General features: G+C 46.9%; 1 protein-coding gene across 1 annotated transcript in view; it reads left to right on the top strand.

The window, feature by feature from the left end:
* The window catches only part of LOC119457593 (E3 ubiquitin-protein ligase TRIM9), a 209,808-nt gene extending 202,151 nt beyond the window's left edge, over positions 1-7,657 (top strand). Inside the window, exon 8 of the mRNA XM_037719205.2 lies at positions 1,342-7,657. Within this exon, the coding sequence (XP_037575133.1) occupies positions 1,342-1,739 (398 nt within the window). The 3' untranslated portion in view covers positions 1,740-7,657. The remainder of the gene's footprint in view (positions 1-1,341) is intronic.
* Positions 7,658-22,024: the final 14,367 nt, after the last annotated feature.

Here is a 22,024-nt window from a genome sequence, read left to right as displayed (position 1 = left end):
GTGATCTCTGCGGGCATATGTAGCAACTCTAGCTGGTGTGTTGATGTGGGCTGTTTTCCCGCGCGGCACAGTGAAATGGTGATGGGAGTGTCTGGCAGCTCGGAAACTCGCTTTGGGACAAGATAGGCGCGCGCCCCGCTGCCATGGAGCGCTCGATCCTCACCATGCGCGCCAGCGTGGTGACTGCGAGTGCTCTTGGCCATCGAGTAAACTCTGTTATTGGGTGTTTAGTTAATGTCTACTGCAATGTATACTGCCGATAACACTGCCAGCGTTACTTCGTGTAATATTCTAATGCTTGGCTGCCGTTGTCCGCACTCAGTATTTGGTGCGCAACTACGGCCTTTAAGACGTAGTGGGACTTTTTATTGCGATAGCTATTAGCAAATTTTCGCCGTCGCTGTAATGTTCCGTTTAAAGTCCAAGTGCGATAAGATCGCGCCTCGCGCGCTGTATGCTGTCGGTGCGAGGAAAAGCGTGCGAGGGTGAGCCGAGAACGATGCTGACTTTAGTCGCGCCGTCTTCCCGCCTGACCAATGTTAGAGGTTACGTGATCAAGCGCGCGCGCGCGTCTCCGCCTTTAGCCCGGCCGTACCTACGCACGGTTCAGTTCAGTTCAGTTTATTGTCCTTAAAGACCCCCGGAGGGGGTATTGGTTGCACGACTGTCTGCGCGGAAGTGCACATACGCGGCCCTCGCGCCGTATCTCGGAGGCAATCTGCGGCGGATGCAAAGCCCAAGGGCGAGCCGAGATGGCTAGTGGCTTCATGCGCGCTGTCATCCCGCGCGCTTAGTGTTGGGGGTCGCGTAATCTCAAGTTTTGAAGACGCGGTGAAGTGAGAGGCAGCATGAATCGATGGCTCCGCGCTGGCGGCGCTCTTCATCACGCCACCGTTGTGACAGCGAGTGCCCGAGTAAGATCTGTTCATGTTTGCCTGTGCGTGCGTGACACCATGCTTGTTAATTTAATTAGTGAATGTTTACTGAAATTTACACGGCAGATTAAACTGCGAAAGTTACTTCGTGGTCTGATTCATTGCCATCTCTGTCAATGCTTTGCGTTTTGGGCGAGACACTGGCTTTTCTCTTTCTTTTTTTGGTCAGTAAACTGCAGAAGAGTGCTGAAGTGAACCACATTACTGATTCAGGAACAAACAATGTGAGTAATGGTGTTAACGTTTGGGAAAGAAACAGCTCGGTCTTCTAAAGCTTCTTGCTGTCCTGTTTGGTTTGTTTTTCACGGTGGTTAAAGCTACGCATAAGTCTAAATAATATAGGATAGCTCGACTTTAGAGGCGCAGTTGTAATTTAGTCAGTGCTCTCTTGTTAAATATTTTGCAGGCAAAGACGACAAGGGATGGAGCATGTACATAGATCACCAAAGGTCTTGGTTTCTTCATGCCGACCGGCACGAGCACCGCATGGACGGTGGCGTCGAGAGGGGCTCGGTCATTGGGATACTGCTCGACTTGGACAGGCGTCAGCTGTGCTTCTACGTCAATGACGAACGGCAGGGACCGCCCATCGCTCTGGGAGCTCCCGTGCAGGGACCGAGCGCCGCACTATACCCAGCATTCAGCCTGAACCGCAACGTCCAGCTGACAGTGCACACGGCCCTAGACCCACCGCAGTCCTCCGATGACAGCGACGACGCAGCAGATGACGGCGAGGAGGCACGCGAGGTTCCCGACTCGCCCAGCACCAGGAATGCACCCAACCTGCCACCACCGGTGGTGTGAAGTTTTTTTTTTTTTTTTTGGACGTCTATACAGAACGAAGCTGCCACTCATTTGTCATCCCATATTGCAACTTCAGCACAGCTGCATGCCGTGCAATGTTTACAAGTTTGAGAACGTGGTATGCTGCAATGCTCGGCCAGTTTGGCAAGTGAAGTTGCCAACATACTCCACAAAACGAATGGGAACATGCCGCAGCTGCATCAGCAGTGCAAATTTGAAAGGCTGCCCAGTGTCCACTGTATCAAGTTCACTTGGCAGATCACAATTCGAAAGTGTCTTTTCGAGCAAAGTACTAATTAGAAACGCAAGCAGCGGAGCGCACGGCCTCTGATTCACACTGCGCCATGTAACCATGCCCACGATAAACAGTGCAGTTAAGGCATGACCTCCGAGATAGAGTGGCACAGCAGTACGCTCGCCACTCAATGTCAGAGGCCACAGTTAAAGTTCTGCGTTCTAGGCCACGTGTCCCGCTCTCCTGCACTGGGCCACTCGTCTTTATTTGCAAGTGAATAGTCAGGAAAAAATATGTATATCGATTTTTCTGCTTATCGACGAAACTTGGCGCGGCTGAGAAGCGCTGCTGATGATCCCAATTGACGATCACTTTGGGAGATGAGATCACGTAGCGAGATTTTGCGTTTGGTGCGGAGTCACGCATAATCTTTCAAAAACAATTGTATTCCCGAAAGTGATTGGTCAATAATCTGGCTATTGTGGCTATGGGTTACAATGTGCCGAGTGCTGCGCACTCCACTGTTCGTGGTTCATTAATTGGACAACATTTAACAAAATGAAATGAAAGTTGAGTTCCCCGAAACACAGAGTTCCTCTCACTTTTAAAGAGTTTTTAGACATGTCTCTATTGTTGGGCTAGTTAGTTCATTCAGTTCAGTCCAAGTACGTATAAGCTAACACCTTGCCCCTGCGTGCCATTACATGAAAGGAAATACAAATTTAATTACTGTGTAACCTGACTTGCGTGTCAGTTCAGCTCATTTATTATATGAAGGGTCACTCTATGCTTTTCAGTGGAATAAATATGGTCGGTTGTTGTAATTAAAACAAAAATGAAGGTGTGGCAGTGTTATGACCTATTCCGCATTTGCAAGAATGTGACATGACTATTAGTATTACATGAGGGGGAGAGTGGCGAGATATTCTGCAACTTCATATCATGATTTAAAACCAAACTAAAAGTGCAAAACGTGAAGTCAGCCGTGATGCTAAAACAAAGCATTTGTTGCATAACGTTGTACGCAGTCGGCTACTACTATGACGCATCCACTTGGCGCAATAATGGCTGTCCACCACAATGCGCTACTCCAGGAAGCAGCATGGGTTAATGGTATCTTCTCTAGGACATCGAGAGGTTTACGGGATGGATGGATGGATGATGATAGCTTCTGCTTTGAAATGGGGTAGTTGACAAATGTCGCCAAGCTTGTTTCTTTTTGCCTTTCCGCCTCGTCTGCTCTTGAACCTTGGGATCGGCTATTCTTGTCAATGAACCATCGAATCTAAGTACTCCTATACTTTAAGCAAAATTAGTTAGAAAAAAATGTCATCTGCAGGTGTGTGCCAATTTGAGCAACTGATATACTGATATGATGAAGTTCGAAGTTACATAACCGAGTTCTCACATCCTTCGGAGGTACTAGAGGTCTATTTGTTCGCTATTCCTAGCGACGGCTTCTACACAGGCTGTGTTGTTTCTAGCTGTCCTCCAACATGGAGCCGCTAAAGGCAACACGAGAAAAAACTGTTTGTGGATTACTAGCTAAATTAAACGGCGTAAATAAGTTGTCTATTTGAATGAGATATATACACGGCAACTTTTGTTTACATAATCATTCATCAACCGCGCCGTCACATGCCGGCATTCACCGGCGTGCAGAAACCGTTGCAGAACTTCCCTTCGCTGTAAAAAACAATGTTGTGTTTATTGTGTTTTCCCTTCATTAGCTTCGCTACTCTCCCAGCCAGAACCATCGATTGCGATTGCAAATGTGTAGACAGCTATACGAAGTAAGGAGAGTAGTTTTATCCGCCGTTTAATCTTGCAAACATTCACTAACAGCCGCCTCTTACTAGCCTCAACAGCAGGTCCATTTATGTTTTCCCCGCTGTCCTTGAAACAAGCGTTGGACAGGCTAGTTTGGTCCAGGTTTTCCTCCCAATAAACACTGTGATGGCCAAAACTTCGGCTTTCCTACACCGCTCAGGCACCTAGTGGCCGAGTTTACTGCATCTCGAAGTGCACATTGGCACTTGTTTACTTTTTCGAGCTTGGCTTATTCCACGGTTTTCACAGATTTAACTTTAATGATGAACCAACTAGCCCAATATCAAATGATCTTAGTTTTTATCTGAACGCTAGTGTACATGCTGTTGGTGGATTGTGCAAGTTGGGCACTCATCGTTCCAATAATGGGTCTCTGTGTGTTTTTCACTAGATTATTCTTGCGACTTCTCTGAGCAAAAGAATGTTTGCATGTGTTGTGGAGCAGAGTAAACAAACAAGTAACTGCCTAATTAAGGTGAGATCAGAAATGCATGTCATTTCAAACCTTAATTTGTAAATTTTGCACAAAGGTTGTTAGCTGCTGTATTTCCGATATATTTCTTATCACTGACTGACATATCACAAATGGCTTACCAACTATTTGACGCATGTGTGCTATGATGACTTCAGCAATGATCACAGTTCCTTGGAGTTAGAACTGAGATATAAAACACTGTCCCAGTTCCAGGGCAAGACATATAAGTTATTTCCTCAATTTTAATTATTTTATCAACACTTAACACATTATCAGAACGAGGTCATTGGGCAAGGAACTTTCTCTCGCGACCTCTCCAAGCTACAGAAACATATAAAGTTTGTGCTCGCAAATGTACCATTTAAGACACCAGCACATTTAGCAGTCCTTGGCTTGAGCGCACTAGGTTCAGCTGGAATGAATTACAGTGTTGATTGCCAACCTATGATGACTGCCATATAGATTCCTTTAATTTCCTTGCTTGACAGATAGTTGCACACTGCTTGCTTAATCAGTCTGTTTGTACAACTGTCTGTTCTGTTTCCGTGTTCCAGTAGCTGGTCAACTTAGGCAGCAACACCATTATTCAAGAACTTGTTTCGTCCTTTTCTTTTTTCTTTTTGTAATACAACTAGTAATCATTGTGTAGTGTCGATAGTAATTTGCAGAGTGTTGTGTCTTGAGGCAGCGTACATATCACTTTACACAAATACTATTAGTGCTTCAAAGCTACGTGGACAGAAAGCCACATTCAGTGGCCGATACATCGAACTGTGTTGATGCCTACTGTTAAAAAGGAAACTAGGGCAAGCTGTAATCCTAGTTACCTTGTTTGCAGTGCTTATTCTGCAGTGACAACGACTTCATACGACTTGCAAGAAGCAGGAATATTGCATTGCATGTGTTCCCTTGGTTGTCAAGGTGTTGCCAGAAGGTGACATTCCCGCTCTTCCTGATGCACTTATGTTTGAACAAAGTTAATCTTAAAAATAAAATTTCACAGTATGCGCGTAATCGTTTACAACAGGAGAAGACTGGGCATAGGCGACGCACCTTGCAAAAGATACCGGTGAAAGCCCGAGTGCTGCGTCATGCCAATTGTCACTGCGGGTGCTTGTACGCAGCGCAAGAACAAGCATTGGCCTAATAGCATTGCTTGTACAAGATTGTTTGCAGAGCACAGGGCAGCTCTTAGGCAAGGCTTATCTGGCGCTGAATATACGTCCTGCCATTATTTTCGTGTTCTAGTTCTTTTTACCACTTAATTTTTTATATATATATAAATATATGTAGTATCTTAGTAGGGAACAAAGGTTTGCAAGTGCTGCGAGTGCTCTTGAAGTTATATTGAAGTGTCAAAACTTGTATGGCTTTTTATTGAGGGAGATTTCATTGAAAAGGAAAGCACTGTCGTGTGTTTACATTTTGACACTTCTGATTAGATGAAAAGAGAGTGCACCATTCATGCATCATTCTGACTTTCGCCTGCCGTGTGTGTTAAAATGTTCGAGCACTACTTCGGTGACATGGAAAGATACTTTTACAAAATTAATTGATAGTTTGCACTGAAAGTCTGGTATTTTGTTTTTCGTTAATGCCATAATTGAATTAAAGCTTCAAGAGTTCAGACTGTCATGAACACATTTGCCCTGTCAACAAACAGCCTCAAGCCACTCTTCTGTTCTGGTGATTTTCTTTTCCAGCCATTATGTTTAGCTGTCAAACTGTACGCCTGTAGCCAAGAAAACTAGTCACATGTGTAAAGAAAGCTTAGTGTCAGTTGAATGATCTCTGTGGTTGGTAAATGTGAGGGTGCATGTCTCATCTGCAAACACCACCTGACAGGAAGACTACAGTGCACTGCTATCAGGCTTTATAGTTTTTGTGCCGATTTTTTACCACCAAACCAAAGGGAAAGACAGGCAAGTCTGTCCAGTCATCCCTTGTAAAGAAGCCCTGTTCTTGTTCATCACTCATCGGATGCGGCAATTCAAAGGGGTCTTACTTTCTTGTATGTGTGTGTCTATAAGCTGTGTAACCAAGTCTAGTTTGGAAGCTTTTGGTAATTTGAGGGTCATTTGTTGAACCATTATTTTGGTAATGGACCATTGTATGTTTTTTACTTTTTTTATTTTTAGGTAGCGACAGTTGATCTGGTAGCTACAACAGTCACTCCAAAATGGTGGTTTATCATTCGTTAAAAGGAGCTGCAAATTAAGTTGTCATGTCATGGCATATTAGCAACGATACGTTGGCAACCTATGAAGTCTTGTACTCCTGTGCGTCCACATGGCGTGTTATTGCTGTGAAAGGGGAATGCAGGAGTGTGCTGAACTAGGCTGGTTCCTGCATGTGGAAGGGAATGTAGCAGCACAAGGAGACTGCACGTATAGTGTGGATGTGTACAGTGGACGTACAGCGCTGTGTCTGTCGCCTGCGCTATATGTGCCATCTTTTGCGCTGTCAGATTCCCGTTCAAGGGCAATGCTGCAATAGATTGTATTGCAGCGTTCCACTGCTTACTAAGAGTACGTAGGTACACGCACTTTTTAGGCGCTTCATCTGCTCCACAAAGATGAATGCTTTTTTTTTTTAATTCGTTAAATTTGCTCCTATGTTTCAGCTTTCATCAGGCATATCTTCATTTTATGTGACTTGACGATTTTATGTGGCATGTAGTGATTTTAGTCTATGCTATTCACTCACTGGTGCTATTGTCAAACTACCGAGGCTTGTTCTCGTTCTATTACTTTTGTGTTTGTCTAAGTAATTGATTTTGGAAGGACCTCATATAAATTCACACCATCACGCTGAAATGACTTAATTAGCCCAAACCAGAAAATAATTTTAGTTTCGTTGCAATAATAAGCACTGGCGTATGCTATAACGCGCAGAGTTGTGTAACTCCGTAGCGCAAGTTTGGTAAGGTCCAGCCAAGACTGCTGTTTCGAGTCAGCTGTATCCTGTGATTGCATTGGCCTCTCTATTGTGGTGTGTGCCCTTCCCAAGACATGTGAGGTGATCAAAGCCAGTTTAAGATTTCGTGCACTGCCAGGTTTTGCCTACATGCCGTGGTTGTATACTTATTTATTCTGCAGCACTCTTCCGAGCGTTTGCGTACCGAGTGCTTATGTTTACCGAAGGTTATTCTTTGCCAGGATGGAGCATATAATAGTGTGTACACATTTTCCTCCAATTATCAGCACACATGGAATGAAAGTTTACTGGCTGTAAATAGCAGAGAGGTTCCCTCGTTCTTTTATTGCTGCTGTAGCATATGTAGCATATCCGGTAGAGAAGTCACTATCATGTTTTTCTTCACATTTTTTATGTCTGGCAGTACTATGTTTATTGATTAAATAAAAGTTTCTTCTCTGCCATATTCGTCATGTCTTCACTGCCTTATCTTATTTTCACATAGATCAGGCACATATCAGCCACGTTCACCACACAATATAGGCTAGTGGCTTCATTTGGTTTTTCTGCTGTGTGCCAGAAGCTTCTTTTTTTTAACATTTTGTCCCACATTAAATTTTCCAATATTTACTTTTTTCATCATGTCTACAGTACAAGATAAACAGCAATACAAAAAAATGGAAAATTGAGGCATTTAGGCATACACAAATATGTTTGTGATGTCTTCAGGACTGGAAACCAAAGAAGGACACCTGGAAAAGAAGATGCAACAGAAGTTCATTTTAAGACATCCCACCTGTAGCTACTTTTATGCACCTTGTTATGGAGACAACTTAGGGAAATGGACTACAATTGTGTTATTATAACATTGATGTGAAAAATATGCTCTCGCTGACCATTTGAAGGGAAATCCACTTGTCCTAAGAAATTTGTTGTCGACCAGCGTTTTAAAGCATCGCTCAAGCAGCATTCTTCTGTAAGAATTTATGAAAAAAAGTGTCGCAGTTTCGCCCGAAAGGCTAAGCATCAATTGCGATAGCAAATTAGTAGAGAGCTATTCGGAGTAGGGATAGTAGTTTTATCGGCTGCATAAACTTGGACACATTCGCTTACTAACTAAATTAACAAGCGTGGTGTCAGCGCGCACAAGCAAAGATGAATAGATCACACTGAATGACGGCAGACAACGACTGTCAAAACGCTGGCAGCAAGCTCGTGCGGTCTGCGGTCTATCGCTTCAACGGAAACTGAGCGGCGAATGCACAGCGCATACAAAGTCGGAGCCGTGTGGAGATAAGAGACGGTGCGGGCGACCGCCTCAGCCGGGCAAAGTACAGGCGCAGTTGTTGGCAGAGTAGAAGCTGCCCCCCGCCTCCCTCCCGCGCTGCCTTCCCGCTTTCTTGCTTTCGGGTGGGAGATTGAGTGGCCCGTTCCCCTTGCGCCCGGTTGCAAGATACGCATTTTGTGCCGCAGCACAGCGTCGCCCCGCCTCCCTCCCTCGCATACCCCCACGGCCTTTCGCGCGACGGTTGCGTTTGCTTTCCGCCGTGCGTTCGCTCTCCGTGATAGCGCGCGTCCCCCACGCGCTTTCCTTTCACTCGCGCATACGGCGCGCGGCGATGATTTTATCGCCTTGGCAGAGCAGAGCGGCCGAAAGGGAACACCTGCGCGCCAGCTAGGTGTTGAGTGAGGTGAGAGGGCATCACCGCGTCGCCACCTCACCCTCGCTTGCTCTCGGAAGCCTCGGTAAGGTCAAATCAAGATGGGCTAAGCGTCTCGACCGCGCTCGCATGCCCGAGAGGAGTTCATAACTCGAAGCACCACTCAGCGGCGTTCAAATGGACATTAATGCTTTCGCATTCTCATCTCATAAAAAGTGCTTAGGTACGTATCGTCGGATATTTTATTTATTTATTTATTTATTCACGAATCATGTCAGTCGTGTGCAGGACGTTTACAGGAGTGGATAACAATGCATGTATACTACAATGACAGCAATGCCAAAGATCGTATAAACTCAAAATGGTATCTTGTCTAGCTGGCTAACAATGCATGTACCAGAAAAAGAGAGATCAATATAAAGAAAGCACTAATACACCAATAACCAAGAAAGAAAAAGTCAGTTTCGCCAAGCCTTGATTGCGATAGCAAATTATTAGACAGCTACACGAAGTAAGGTTAGTCGTTTTATCAGCCTTATAACCTGCTGTAAACATTCGTTTATACTAACTAAATTAACAAGCCCGTTGTCGCGCGCGCACAAGGCAAACACTAAGACATCTCACTTGATGACCGCGGACACTCGCTGTCAGAACGCTGGAGTGATGAAGAGCAGCAGCAGCGAGCCAGCGAATTCTCAGTCATGCTGCCTCTCGTTTCAACGCCAACCAGGCGCGCGAGAACACAGCCCACACGAAGCCATCAGCTATCGCAAGTCCGCTAGCCTTCGAACCCAGTGCAGATTGCCTCCAAGATAGGCCGCGCGCTGGCCGCCGCAGCTGGACTACAGATGAGGAGAGAGAAGTGGCTCTTTATGAAGAAGGGAAAGGTTGGCGCTATCTTCTGCAGCCCTTGAGGGAGCATGGCTCAGCGCCAGGACTAGAGGAGGAGATGCGAACTAAACTGCACCCCCCTCCCCCTTGCGCGCGTGAGTAGACAGCGCACACACTCCCCGCCTTCCTACCTTGCGAGCGCGAGAAGACACCTCCGCGTCAAGCCAACCATCCTCTCCTCACCCTCGCAAAATTTCGCTCGCACCAACATACACCACACGGCGCGCGGCAGCGATGTTATCGCATTTCGACTTTATACGGAGCATCACGGCGACGCCGCCGACGAAAACGGAAATTCACCTGGATTGTCGCTGTCGCAATAAAAAAATAAACAGCAGCAGCAAAGCCTCAAAAAGGTTTTATAGCGAATCGATCGAAAGTTCTAACTGCAGTACGCCTTTGGTCTTGCCGAACGTACATACTTGTACATGACTAAGCAGACTGCTAAAGTATTCTTTCAGAACTGATTTTTTGTTAATTTGGCGGTAATAGCTTGATTAGTACAAAAAATGAGGGTAAAATTTCATTTTTTTTTAAATTTTGCACCGAAATCCGAACGGTGGTACGTTAGTGTGACGTCACTGTTATGTTCGGGCCGCTGTGACTCGGTAAAGGTTCCTAATTAAAACTTGCTAAGTTCGGCCTTTGGTTCTTTTAGAACACAACAGAATATATCTTTACAGATAGAAAATTAACTATATTCCATCTCCCAGCTCGTTTGCAGCACTGCAGAAGCTGCAAGACTCCTTAGCCAATAGGAAGCCCGAAAACTCCTCGAAATGTGCGCGTCCGTGCCGCGTCGTCTGCTCACCGCCACAGTAATTGACGTGCACACGCAAAGCCCCTAATATGTCGCGTATCGCTGTAACGTATCCTGTACCAATCGAAAATAAAACTACCTAATACCGCCAATAGTCAGACAGTTAATTTACGCCCAGAACCATGTTCTGCAGCGCAAGCATATTACCTGTGTACGCCTAGTACCTTCGGCAGTGCTGCAAACGAGCAGACGCCATAAAATCAATGACGTCACGGTGCGCCGGTGCGGAAGCCGCAAGTTGACATCGCCACCGTCTCTTTCAGCTTTGCCCCTTCTCTGGCTTACCAAGCCTTCTCTCATAGTATGAGAGAAGGCTCTACAGCGCGTTACTTTTGGCATTACAGTGGGGTAATTTACTAGTAGAACTCAAATATATTTTGTCTTTATTGCACCTTGAAGCTTTACAAAGTTGTGGAGAGATTACTACGTGAAATCGCGATAAACTGACACATCGCCGCGGAAGTTTTTTAGCGCCCTGTAGCGGAAGTATCGAGCACCCGTTCGAGCAGCGAAATAACTTCGAAATTGTCGGTGCTAGAAAACGTGCAGAGATATATCGAGGTGCGTCGTTTACTTACGTTGGTTTTATTGAAAAGAACAGTTGTAAATGGGACTGCATGGAAGACAAAATAATAATAATAATAATAATAATAATAATAATAATAATAACTCAGGAATAAATTAGCGTCATCGCTTTCAAGCATTTGGAGCTTTTGGGACCTTACCAGTAGTCACCTCGGAGCTATCTGAAATAGATAAGACGAAACGAAGCCTTCTCTTAGAGCGTCAACAGCGATTTCATGGAGTACGTGTCCGCTCGATCTGTCTGTCCGGGTTCAACCTTTCTGTCTTGTGTGCACGTTCATGCGTGTCACGTTGATGCGTGTATGATTCGTGCCTTCTAAAATTTTGCATACATTTGGAAAAGTTTTTTTTTTTTTCAAATGGAAACATTCAATTAATGCATACAGATTGTCCCAACTATCGTACATTAAGATATAAAAATATGCAAATGCCACGTAGCTGGACAGAACTAAGGTAATGTTGTTTGCCGTCGCTTGGAGATCCCGCCTAATTACATAATTAGTCTTACTTAATTAATCGACTTCTCAAATATTATAGTTAGAAGAAAAGTGACAATGGTAAAATTATAGAGCAACATGAAAAACTCCCGATACAGCTTTCTGTTGCTCAATACGTGCTACATCAAAAATTTTACGAGCGTAAGAGCCCCGCGTAAGAGCCCGCGAATACACGTAAAGTGCCTCGAGAGGCCAGTCGCGCGGCAATTTTGCTTGTATTCGCAGGCTCCTTTCACGCTCGGAAAAACACTTTTATGTAGCACGTACTGAGCAACAGAAAGCTGTATCGGGAGTTTTAACAGCGAAGCTGTGTAAGCCAGCCGTAATTTGTGGTGCGTAGCCGTGGTAGCCATGGCAACCCGAAGGAGAAAGGAGGAGGAGACCGCGTGCGGTCTCCTCCTCGCCAGCTCTCTGCCTTCTCGACCCCTGCCTCTCTTCTCTCCGCGGCGCGCTGAGCAGGAGAAAAAAAAAAACGCGAAAGCTTGCACTAGGCCGCGCAAAAGCTCAAGAGACAGCGAAGCTAGCCACCATAGCGAAGCTGGCCGATTGATATCGAGCGGCTAGCCTCCAACGCGTTCGGCGTCGGCAAGCGACAGCGTTCTTGGCACTGTACCAAACTTGGTTAGCCTTCAGCCTGCGTTTGTGGCATGCCAGGAGCGCTGTCGCTCGTAGGCGCCCACGCGTCCAGCGCTAGTCACGCGAAATGTCGCGAAAGGGAAGGTACCTCCGAAAATGATCGCTCGAGAATACCTTCCTACATGCGTAGTTAAGTTAAACCAAGTTAAGACCTAGCAGCAACCAAGTTCATACTTAGCAGTAGCATCCAGTAAGCTTCGCTGTGCCTAAGCTTTGCGCGACCGAGTGCAAACATTTTTCATGTTGCTCTACAATTTCCTCATTTACATTTTTAACCTAATTATAATATTTGAGAAGTTGATTAATAATTACGGCTAATTATGTAATTACGCGGCATGCAAGAAATAATTATTTTCAAGTGACGGCAAACAACATTACCTTGGTTCTTTCCAGCTACGTGGTATTTGCATATTTTAAAATCTTGGTGCATGATAGTTGGGGCACCCTATGTATGTATATTGTGGGCATTTCTCATGGCACGAAAAAAGATGCGTTAGACATCTGTAATGTGTAAATCCTGAGTACATACTAACAGACAGGCACGTTAGGCAGGGCAGGCGGGCAGGCAGGCGGGCAGGCAGGCGGGCGGGCGGGCGGGCGGGCGGGCGGGCGGGCGGGCGGGCGGGCGGGCGGGCAGGCAGGCAGGCAGGCAGGCAGGCAGGCAGGCAGGCAGATAGATAGATAGATAGATAGATAGATAGATAGATAGATAGATAGATAGATAGATAGATAGATAGATAGATAGATAGATAGATAGATAGATAGATAGATAGATAGATAGATAGATAGATAGATAGATAGATAGATAGATAGATCGTGTAACGCGCGACTGTACCAACCTCCCGAGTAGGTGTACGCTACCGATCCTAGAACGGTGCCTATTATGGCTGCCACGATGATTATGAACCAAGCAAGTTCAGTCTGGGCGTCCGTCGTTGTCAGTTGGGATTCCTCGAAGTCCCTGTGCTCCGCAGAGGCGAAAAGAAGTGCGGAAAGATCGAATGCCAATTAACAAATGCACACGGCACAGCTCGTCATTAGACAATGTATAAGGCGTGCTTCTAGGCCATTTCTTTAATAATTAGGACAATTTTAAACAACATGTTTTCCATGCGAGTATTTAGTTTGGTAGCCTCTAGCTGAGAACTAAATTGCGCCGCTGTGCGCTTAATCAGCAAAGTTTCGTAACTCTTTAATTATTAGTACCAAATGTCTAATGCATTCCGGCAGTTGGAAGTCCGTGCTCAACATTATAGCGGGTGATAAAATGTTCAATCAGTGTTTTGTTGTTGTTGTTGTTGTTGTTGTTGTTGTTGTTGTGTGTGTGTGTGTGCGTGTGTGTGTGTGTGGAAGCTACGCGTACAATTTACACCCACACGCTCCCTGGAATCAAAACTATTGTGACGTCGATCATGCCACACCGAGAAAGAGAGAGAGAGAGTGCTTGTGTTTATGTGTTGGTGAAGTGAGGTCGTGCGTGCAGAGAGGAGGGAGGGGGGGGCTACGTTTGCCCCCTACCCGCCCCCTCATCCCCTCGTAATTTCTTTGTACTAGCTAGGATACATAAAACGACGTGTGACAACACCCGCCTGCCCCCCTGCCACGGTCAAGTTCGAGCCAGAAAAAATTCACCGACGATTACGATACTCCTTAATGCGAAACTTGAGCGCAGCTCTATAAGTGTTTTCATTTCGCGATATATTGGCTGGCGCGGACAACCTGTCTAGTGCGGCACGTTGCAAACGGAGCGAAGTGTGGCGCCACTGCCTCGCTAATCTGGAGATCGCGAGAGGCAGCGCGTGGGCGCGATTCACAGCAGCCGGTGCAGACGGACCTCCCAGACGACGCGCGCTACTCTGGCGCCATCTCGTAGCCATCGTCGCCGCACTACGCTTTTCTTCTCACGCTTTCACCAACCCTCCTTCTCCTCCAGCTTTCCGCCTCATCGTACCGTTGCACCCTCCTCCTCCGCTTTCCTCCTCGCATCTTTCATCCCCCGCTGCGCTCGTTCGCTGGGTTACGCCGACGCTCGCCGCAAGAACAGGCGCCTAAAAGAGCTGCGCTTTAAAATAATACTTGCGTGGCTGCGCCTCTGGCGTAATGTGAATGTACCAGTCGTCACCGCGGACGTGGCTCAATTTTAGCTTCTACTTTTTTTTACGCATTGTAAAAACAAAGAATCGGTGGTTCTGTACTTACACCCGCTTGAACCGACCTGAAAACCATGACAGGAAATACATAAATCAGCCGCGAATAAAATAACACTAATGAGGGTGTTTGTGTGTCTATAACTGACAATTTTTGTTGGAACACTTTTACCATGTGCATCATCCACAATGTTACTATACAGTCGAACTTGGTTATAATGAACAGGCTTATGCGCTGAATATATTTTGATATATCAGGTAATTCGATATGCCCAAACTCGAATGTATAATGAACTTAAACGAACTTTTGTGATGCGTTCATTATATGCACGTAAATTTGTTGCGACATCAATTATATGGACACTCTAGGCGAATTTCATCCGTCGGCGTCGCCGTAATGTTCCGTGTAAAGGCCAAGTGCAATAACATCGCGGCCGTGCGCCGTATGCTGTGGGTGTGAGTGAAAGCGTGCGAGGGTGAGCCGAGAGCGACGTTGGCTCGATCTCGCGCGCGCAAGGGAGGAAGGCGAGGAGGAAGTGCGCCGTCTCCCTTCGCGCGCGATGCACCGAGGGGCGTTCTACTACGTCCGCGGCTGCGTATTGCCAACACAATCTAGGTGGTGTGGCATGACGCTGCTGAGCGCCGCCGCGCAGGCCCTATCGCGAGAGCGATCTGCGGTGGGTACATACAGAGTCCAGGCACGCCGAGGGCTGATGGCTTCGTGTGCGCTGTGTTCTCGTCACTTAGCTCGCGTTGAAGCGAGAGTCAGCAAGAAGGGTAATTAGCTCGCTACTGCTGCCGCTCTTCCTCACGCCAGCCTTTGACAGTGAGTGCCCGCCGTCATCGAGTGAGATGTGTAGATGTTTGCCTGTGCGCGCGTATAACAGCAGGCTTGATAATTTGGTAAGTAAGCGAATGTTTACCAGTTTACACGGCCGATAAAACTGTCATCTTTACTTCGTATAGTTGTCTAATAATCATCTGTCCTGCTTGCGCTTCCTTGCTTCAAAAGTCTGCGCTGTCTACTTTGCTGTCAAGAATTCTGTCACGCTGATTGCGCGCATACCGCATGTCCGTGACCTGGAAGTACCGGGCACGGAGCGTTAAGGAAAGGAAAGGCACGCAAGATAGATGACGATTATTGTTGTGGGACAAAGATACGCCCCAAAGGGTGTAAACTGTTTTAGAGTGTACATTCAAATAAAGTTTACACCCCTTGAGACCTATCTTGTCTCCAAACAACTCTTAAAAAGTTTACTCTCTTTGGGGTGCGTCTCGTCCCCAAACAATAATTCCCATCTGTCTTGCTCGCGCTTCCTTTTTTTTTTTTTTTTTTGAAACACTGCGCTCGCTACTTTCCTGCTAAGAATGCGCAATGTCACGCTGACAACGCGCATCCCGTTCGTGACCTGGAAGTATACAGGGCGTGCAGCGTTAAAGAAAGGAAATGCACCCAAGTAGACGACCATTATTCACTCTAAAGAAAAGTTTACACCCTTTGAAGTGTATCTTGTCCCACAATAACAATAGTCATCTTTCTTGTGTGCCTTTTCTTTCTCTAACGCTGCGCGCCCGGTACTTCCAAGTCACAAACAGCGTGCGCGATATCAGCGCAACATTTAGCATTCTTCCCAGGAAAGTAGCCAGCTCAGAGTTTTCAAGAAAGGAAACGCAAGCCAGACCAACGCCTTCTATAAGGACTTTATTTAGGAGGCGTTGGCCAGACAGATGACGATTATTGTTTAGGGGCACGGTACACCACAAAGGGTGTAAACTGGAGAGTTGTTTGGGGACTAGATAGGCCATAAAAGGGTGTTCGTTAGAGTGCAGTCTCACTGGAACATAATCATCGCGACCGTTGTGAGGTTAGACGCACCTGGCGTCGGGTAGGCCTCTGGCTTGGGCAGGTTGCGCACTTGGTCCACTTCGAGGGCGTGCACGGGCGGAGAATAGATGAGCGGCAACTGCTGAAGCACCGAGCCGGATCTGCTCGGGGCCCGGACCGGATCGGGTTTTCGCGCCTCGAAGGGCCGCGCGTGGCCAGCACGCTTTCCAGTGAAGCTGGGGCCACCCTGCCCTATGGCTGCGGTCTGCCTCGCGAAGCTACCTTTATGTTGCTGTTGTTGTTGCCTCAAAACATAGCTACCTTTTTCGACGGACATTTCGCGGCTTTGAATAGCTTCTTCCTTCTTTTTCTCGTAAAACAGACTGATGTCATCGCGAAACTTGGGCGATTGCGAGAGCAGCTAAATGTGGACGTAAATGGAGGAAGGGAACTCATTTGAATCGGAACAGAAGAAAGTGTTAGTCAGTAGCATGAACGTCCCCGTCTTGCTTTCGTTTGGAGCTTCCACATACGTGATTTTATGCGTGATTCCACAATCGGCTTCCTTCCTAAAACAGTCAATTACAATAATTAAGAGCTATTTTTTCGATTCACTTTAGCAAGGTGACTGTCCCACTTTGAACACATATCAGAATAAGTCTTCCCCTAATATTCGTGTTTTTTCTAAACTTTTCTAATCCATTTTCTCCAAACCGCCAAATTCTTGGCCGATCCCCCACGGTGGGTATGTGCCATATGTACAGAGGATCATCATGATCATCATGCCAAAGAAGAGCATGAATCCACGTACGGTGCAGTGAATGTTACAGAATGCGCTTTCGCCGAGAGAGAGAGAGAGAATAAACTTTATGCAAAAGAGCACACAAGCGTATAGCTCCTCCGCTCTACAGTGTGTGGTCCCCTCAGTCCAGGAGTCCAGCGGCCTTAGCTGCCCTTCTCGCTCGGTTGACACTGTTGAAAGGCTGACACAGGGCCAGCGTACCAGTCTGGTGTACCTTTTTAGGGGCGAAGCACCTTAGGGCCGAGCCTTGTCCCTCGTTGTCCATCCGTAGCTCTGGTTTGCATGGAGACCGCTAGGGGCGCTGCGGTGCACAAGGTATATATAAGCGCTGTATATACTGTACACATGTACAGTATATATATATATATATATATATATATATATATATATATATATATATATATATATGTACGCGAAGCTCCGGCTTCCGGAGAACGCTTCCGGCGTTTTGCCGACGCTTCCCACGCTCTCGCCGCCTCTGGGTCCGCTTGCTGGCGTCGCCGTGCTGCTGCACTGATCACAAAGCAGTCTTAATGAAGGAAAAACGAAGTCCGCACCTCAATACCATATACGACCAATAAAACATTCTATATACTGTACACATGTGTTGTCACTCATTTGCATGTTCGAGTGGGCAATGTACGGGGGATTCACGGTTACTCGAATGATCCCCCGTTGCTTCGCCCACTCATCATCATTCCCTTCGTGAATACGCGGTCCTTTTTTTTTTTTTTGTCGTGCGCAGCATCACCGAGCTGGGACAGCGTGAGCTGGTGGGAGAGAGTTAAAGCAGAGCATAGGAGGAGAGGAGGCGCAGAGAGAGACAGACAAAGCGCGAGAAATAAATAAAACAAAATGAACTTGCTTGGGCGAGGCGAGATTCGAACCCGGGTACCCGGCCACGGTCCGAAGGCGAGCGTCATAGCCACTGCGTTATTATTATTTTTTTATTGCTAACTTTGACATTATACAACAACAAAAACACAAAACACCAACAATTCACAAAAGATAAAACGTGTCAGACAATGTTTACTGGCACGACATATTAAATTTTTTTTTCTATGCTGCCAATTCGTCCAGCATTTCAATCCATGTTTGCTGTTCAGGGAGTGCCCGATGGACATCCCTGAACCGTACGACGCTTTCAATGAAGTGATCGCGTGCAGATCTCACTACGACATCAGCATTATTGAACTGCGTTCTAGTTTTCCACAAACTGTGGAGGCCCAGGAGCATTATAGCGTCATACGGAAAACCCTCTGTTTCGCCCGGTAAGAATCTTATAAACTGTGGATCTAAATGTAACTTTCTTTAACGTCCTTTGAAGTACTTTGAAGTACTTCGAAAAAATTGCGTCCCAGCAATCCAAAAACACATGCTCAATCGTTTCAGGTTTCTTACATAAGAAGCAGTTAATTGACCAGGGGACAAAAATACCTTTGTTATGCATCCATGTTTTAACTGATGGTGTATTGGTGTGCAGTTTAAAGAAAAAAAAGTTTTTACCGAAGGGTGTACGCTTGCAGAACATGCATTTATGGGAACCATGTGGTTGCATTGTACCGACGATTGTAACACAACTTGCTATGGGCGATAGAAAGAAAAAATGAGAGCGAGAGAGAAAGAAAGAGATACAAGAGAGAGAAAGACACCCGCAACTCCGCTGTTTCATCAGAGTTCACAAGCATGTGTGTGTGTGTGTGTGTGTGTGTGTGTGTGTGTGTGTGTGTGTGTGTGTGTGTGTGTGTGTGTGTGTGTGTGTGTGCGTGTGTGTGTGTGTGTGTGTGTGTGTGTGTGTGTGTGTGTGTGTGTGTGTGTGTGTGTGTGTGTGTGTGTGTGTGTGTGGTGTGTGTGTGTGTGTGTGTGTGTGTGTGTGTGTGTGTGTGTGTGTGCGCGCCTCCAGTTCTTGCGATTCGCTTTCAGCCAGGGGTTTGCCCGGAATTTCAATTTGGGGGTAACGCGGGGGGGGAGTTGCATACGAAGTTATTGGTTATATCTTTTTTGAGCGAAAGGCAAGGGGTTCGCGCTCATTTTACCACGTTGTTTTATTTAATTAAGGCTGAACGCTTTTTTTCAACAAATGGTTATGGAAAAGTTGCTAATTCGCAGTACACTAATTAACCTTTTAAGCAAGCATATTAAACCGCCTGTTACGAGGGAGTTCATCCTTGTTGGTGCATGTCGAGCTGATGCTGTGCAAAAAATGCAACGAATTGAGGTGGAGACAGGCGGGCACGAACGAACGAACGCTGTATAGAAGGCCAAAATGTGTACCTCGTTTTGTGGGATTATAATTCAATAACCTAACCATGGCATTCTGTCACGTTTGAAAATTGCAACATAAGGGGCAGCGTTTAGAGTTTTCATTTGATTGCACCAATGTTTATTCCTTTTTTCTATGCAGAACAAAGTGAAACAAGTTCTTAATCTGCAAGTCTTGATAGAACAAAGTGCCAGACGTTTTCAAAACAAAGTACAATATCACTTTGCACGAGAAAAGAAAAATGTCACAGTTTCGCCCTAAGGGCGAAGCAATGAATGCGATAGCAACACAGCAATGTCATACGAAGTAAGGTGAGCGGCCTTGGTAGCAATATGAATTGTAGTAGACATGAGCTGATTAAGTAAGCAGGTGTGCTGCGGCGTAAGTAGACCGACATGAAGAGAGACTCGATGACCACGAGAAGGCGCGTGTGAAACGGTGGTGTTGATGAGAAGCGCTTACCGTGGGCAGCGCGTGCGAAGGGACACACCTGTAGTGCTGCACTGCCGATCTGGGCAGCATTGCATGTGTAGCGTGCGTTGGAAAATGTGGCCCGACTATTACTAACTGAATGAACAAGCGTGGTGTGAGCGCGCACAAACAAACATGAATAGATCACACTGAATGACTGCAGCCAACGACTGTCAAAACGCTGGCAGCGAGCGCATACGCCGCGCAGCGGGCGAAGGTACGTGCGGTCTATCGCTTCAACGGAAACTGAGCGGCGAATGCACGGCGCATAAAGGTCAGAGCCGTGTGGAGATAAGAGACGGTGCGGTCGAACGAACGATGAGCGCGGTTGTTGGCAGCGTAGAAGTGCGCCCTCCCCCTCCTCCCCCCCCCCCCCGTGCTCCCTCCGGCGCTGGCTTTCCGCTTCCTTGCTTGCGCGTGGGAGATTGAGTGCGTTCGCTCTCCGTGAAAGCGCGGGGCATACGGCGCGCGGCGAAGATTTTATCTATACGGAACCTCACGGCGACGACGACGACGAACGGCAGAAATCCGGTTGAAGTGTCCATATAATTGCTATCGCAATAAAAAGAAAGAACTAAGCACAATAGACACGGAGCAGCCATATACCTTAAACAACACAATTAAAATATAACTAAGAACAAAAAAAATCCCAGCATATCCACGAAGTGAATGATGATGAGTGGGCGAAGCACCGGGGGATCATTCGGGTAAACCACAGCTAGGACGAGAGATAAAGAGAGCGCGCTACGGGAACGAGAGACTCAAGGTAGTTTTATCAGCTGTATAAACTTGGACATGCAGCAGCACCAGCAACGCGCAGAACTGTTGTCGACGCCGTCGGCGTTTTGCCCGCGTTCGCACCGAACGCGCGCAAAGTGGAACCGGAACCGGAACCAGAACGCCATCTAGTGAACACTTCATAAAACTACAGGTGGCTACATACTACTACTACTACTACTACTACTACTACTACTACTACTACTACTACTACTACTACTACTACTACTACAGAGGAGGGAACGACCCATGCCCTAAGGAGCTTCGCCCCTAAAAAGTCACAGGCCTGCTCGGCACACGCAGCACAGTCACAGCGTAAGCTGGTGGAGCAGCTCAAGAGTAGCTCCAATTTGGGCACCACGCACAACAGGGTCTTCGCGGCAGTCTGTTCGCCTCGTTTTGACAAGAACAATCTGAACTGTCCGCCCGGCGTCGACACGAGCTGCGGCTTGTAATGCTCTCTGCACAGCTGTCTGCTAAGCCCGATCAAGCCTTACAACTGCAACTGACATGTCGGGCGCGCCGAATTTGCAGGCACCTTAACTAGATGGCGCCACCATACTGGCGGAGGCTCGGTAGCTCGGGAGCGCGTTGATTGCGCGCCTCGTCTGAATCGCTTATCGTCGTCTGTGCCTGCGGATGCTGCGTTTGCAGGCATCTTACCTAGATCGCGCCACCATACTGGCGGAGGCTCGAGTCGTCTCCCCCTGCGTTTGCCTTATAGGATATTTTCCGCGGCCCGATAGCAAGCGCTTGCGTGGCTCAGTCAATAAAGAAAAAAAAAAAAAGTTATTGCGTGGTTCAGTGTAAGAGTATCCGGCTCCCACGCAGCGGGCGCGGGTTCGATCCCGGCGGGAATCGGGTACTTTTTTCGCGTTTCCGGCTATAGCGGTTACGCGGGAGGCTTAATTTGCGTGGTTCAGTGTAAGAGTATCCGGCTCCCACGCAGCGGGCGCGGGTTCGATCCCGGCGGGAATCGGGTACTTTTTTCGCGTTTCCGGCTATAGCGGTTACGCGGCCCGAAACGGCTATTGGAATGAGCCCATAACAGCTTACGCTGTAAAAAGTATATATGCGCATCATGTCCGCTACAATCCGGTATACATACAATATCCAAAGAAACTAGTAGGCCCACCGTGGCTGCCATATTCACGAACTTGGGACTACACAAACTATACCGTGTCAAATAGTTGCACCGTGTCACCTAGCACGTATTTACAATACCCGACGTGATTTCCTGGCCCAGATCGTGTTGACTCGGTCCACAAATCGCAAATATTTCTCGTTTGTTGCATTCCTAGTACTGGTGTCATACGGCGCACTTTTGGTCGCGATCAAGCCCGATCCAAATCGATCGTGTTTGGCTCCTTCTCGGTCGTGTTTGGCTCCTTTGCGCAAGCTGCGCGAGGTGCCAATCGCAGTCGAGAATTTCGATCCGGATCGGGCTTGACAGC

The sequence above is a fragment of the Dermacentor silvarum genome, chromosome 7 (genome assembly GCF_013339745.2).
Source record: "Dermacentor silvarum isolate Dsil-2018 chromosome 7, BIME_Dsil_1.4, whole genome shotgun sequence".
NCBI lineage: Eukaryota > Metazoa > Arthropoda > Arachnida > Ixodida > Ixodidae > Dermacentor > Dermacentor silvarum.
This window is presented reverse-complemented; position numbering and strand designations above follow the sequence as displayed.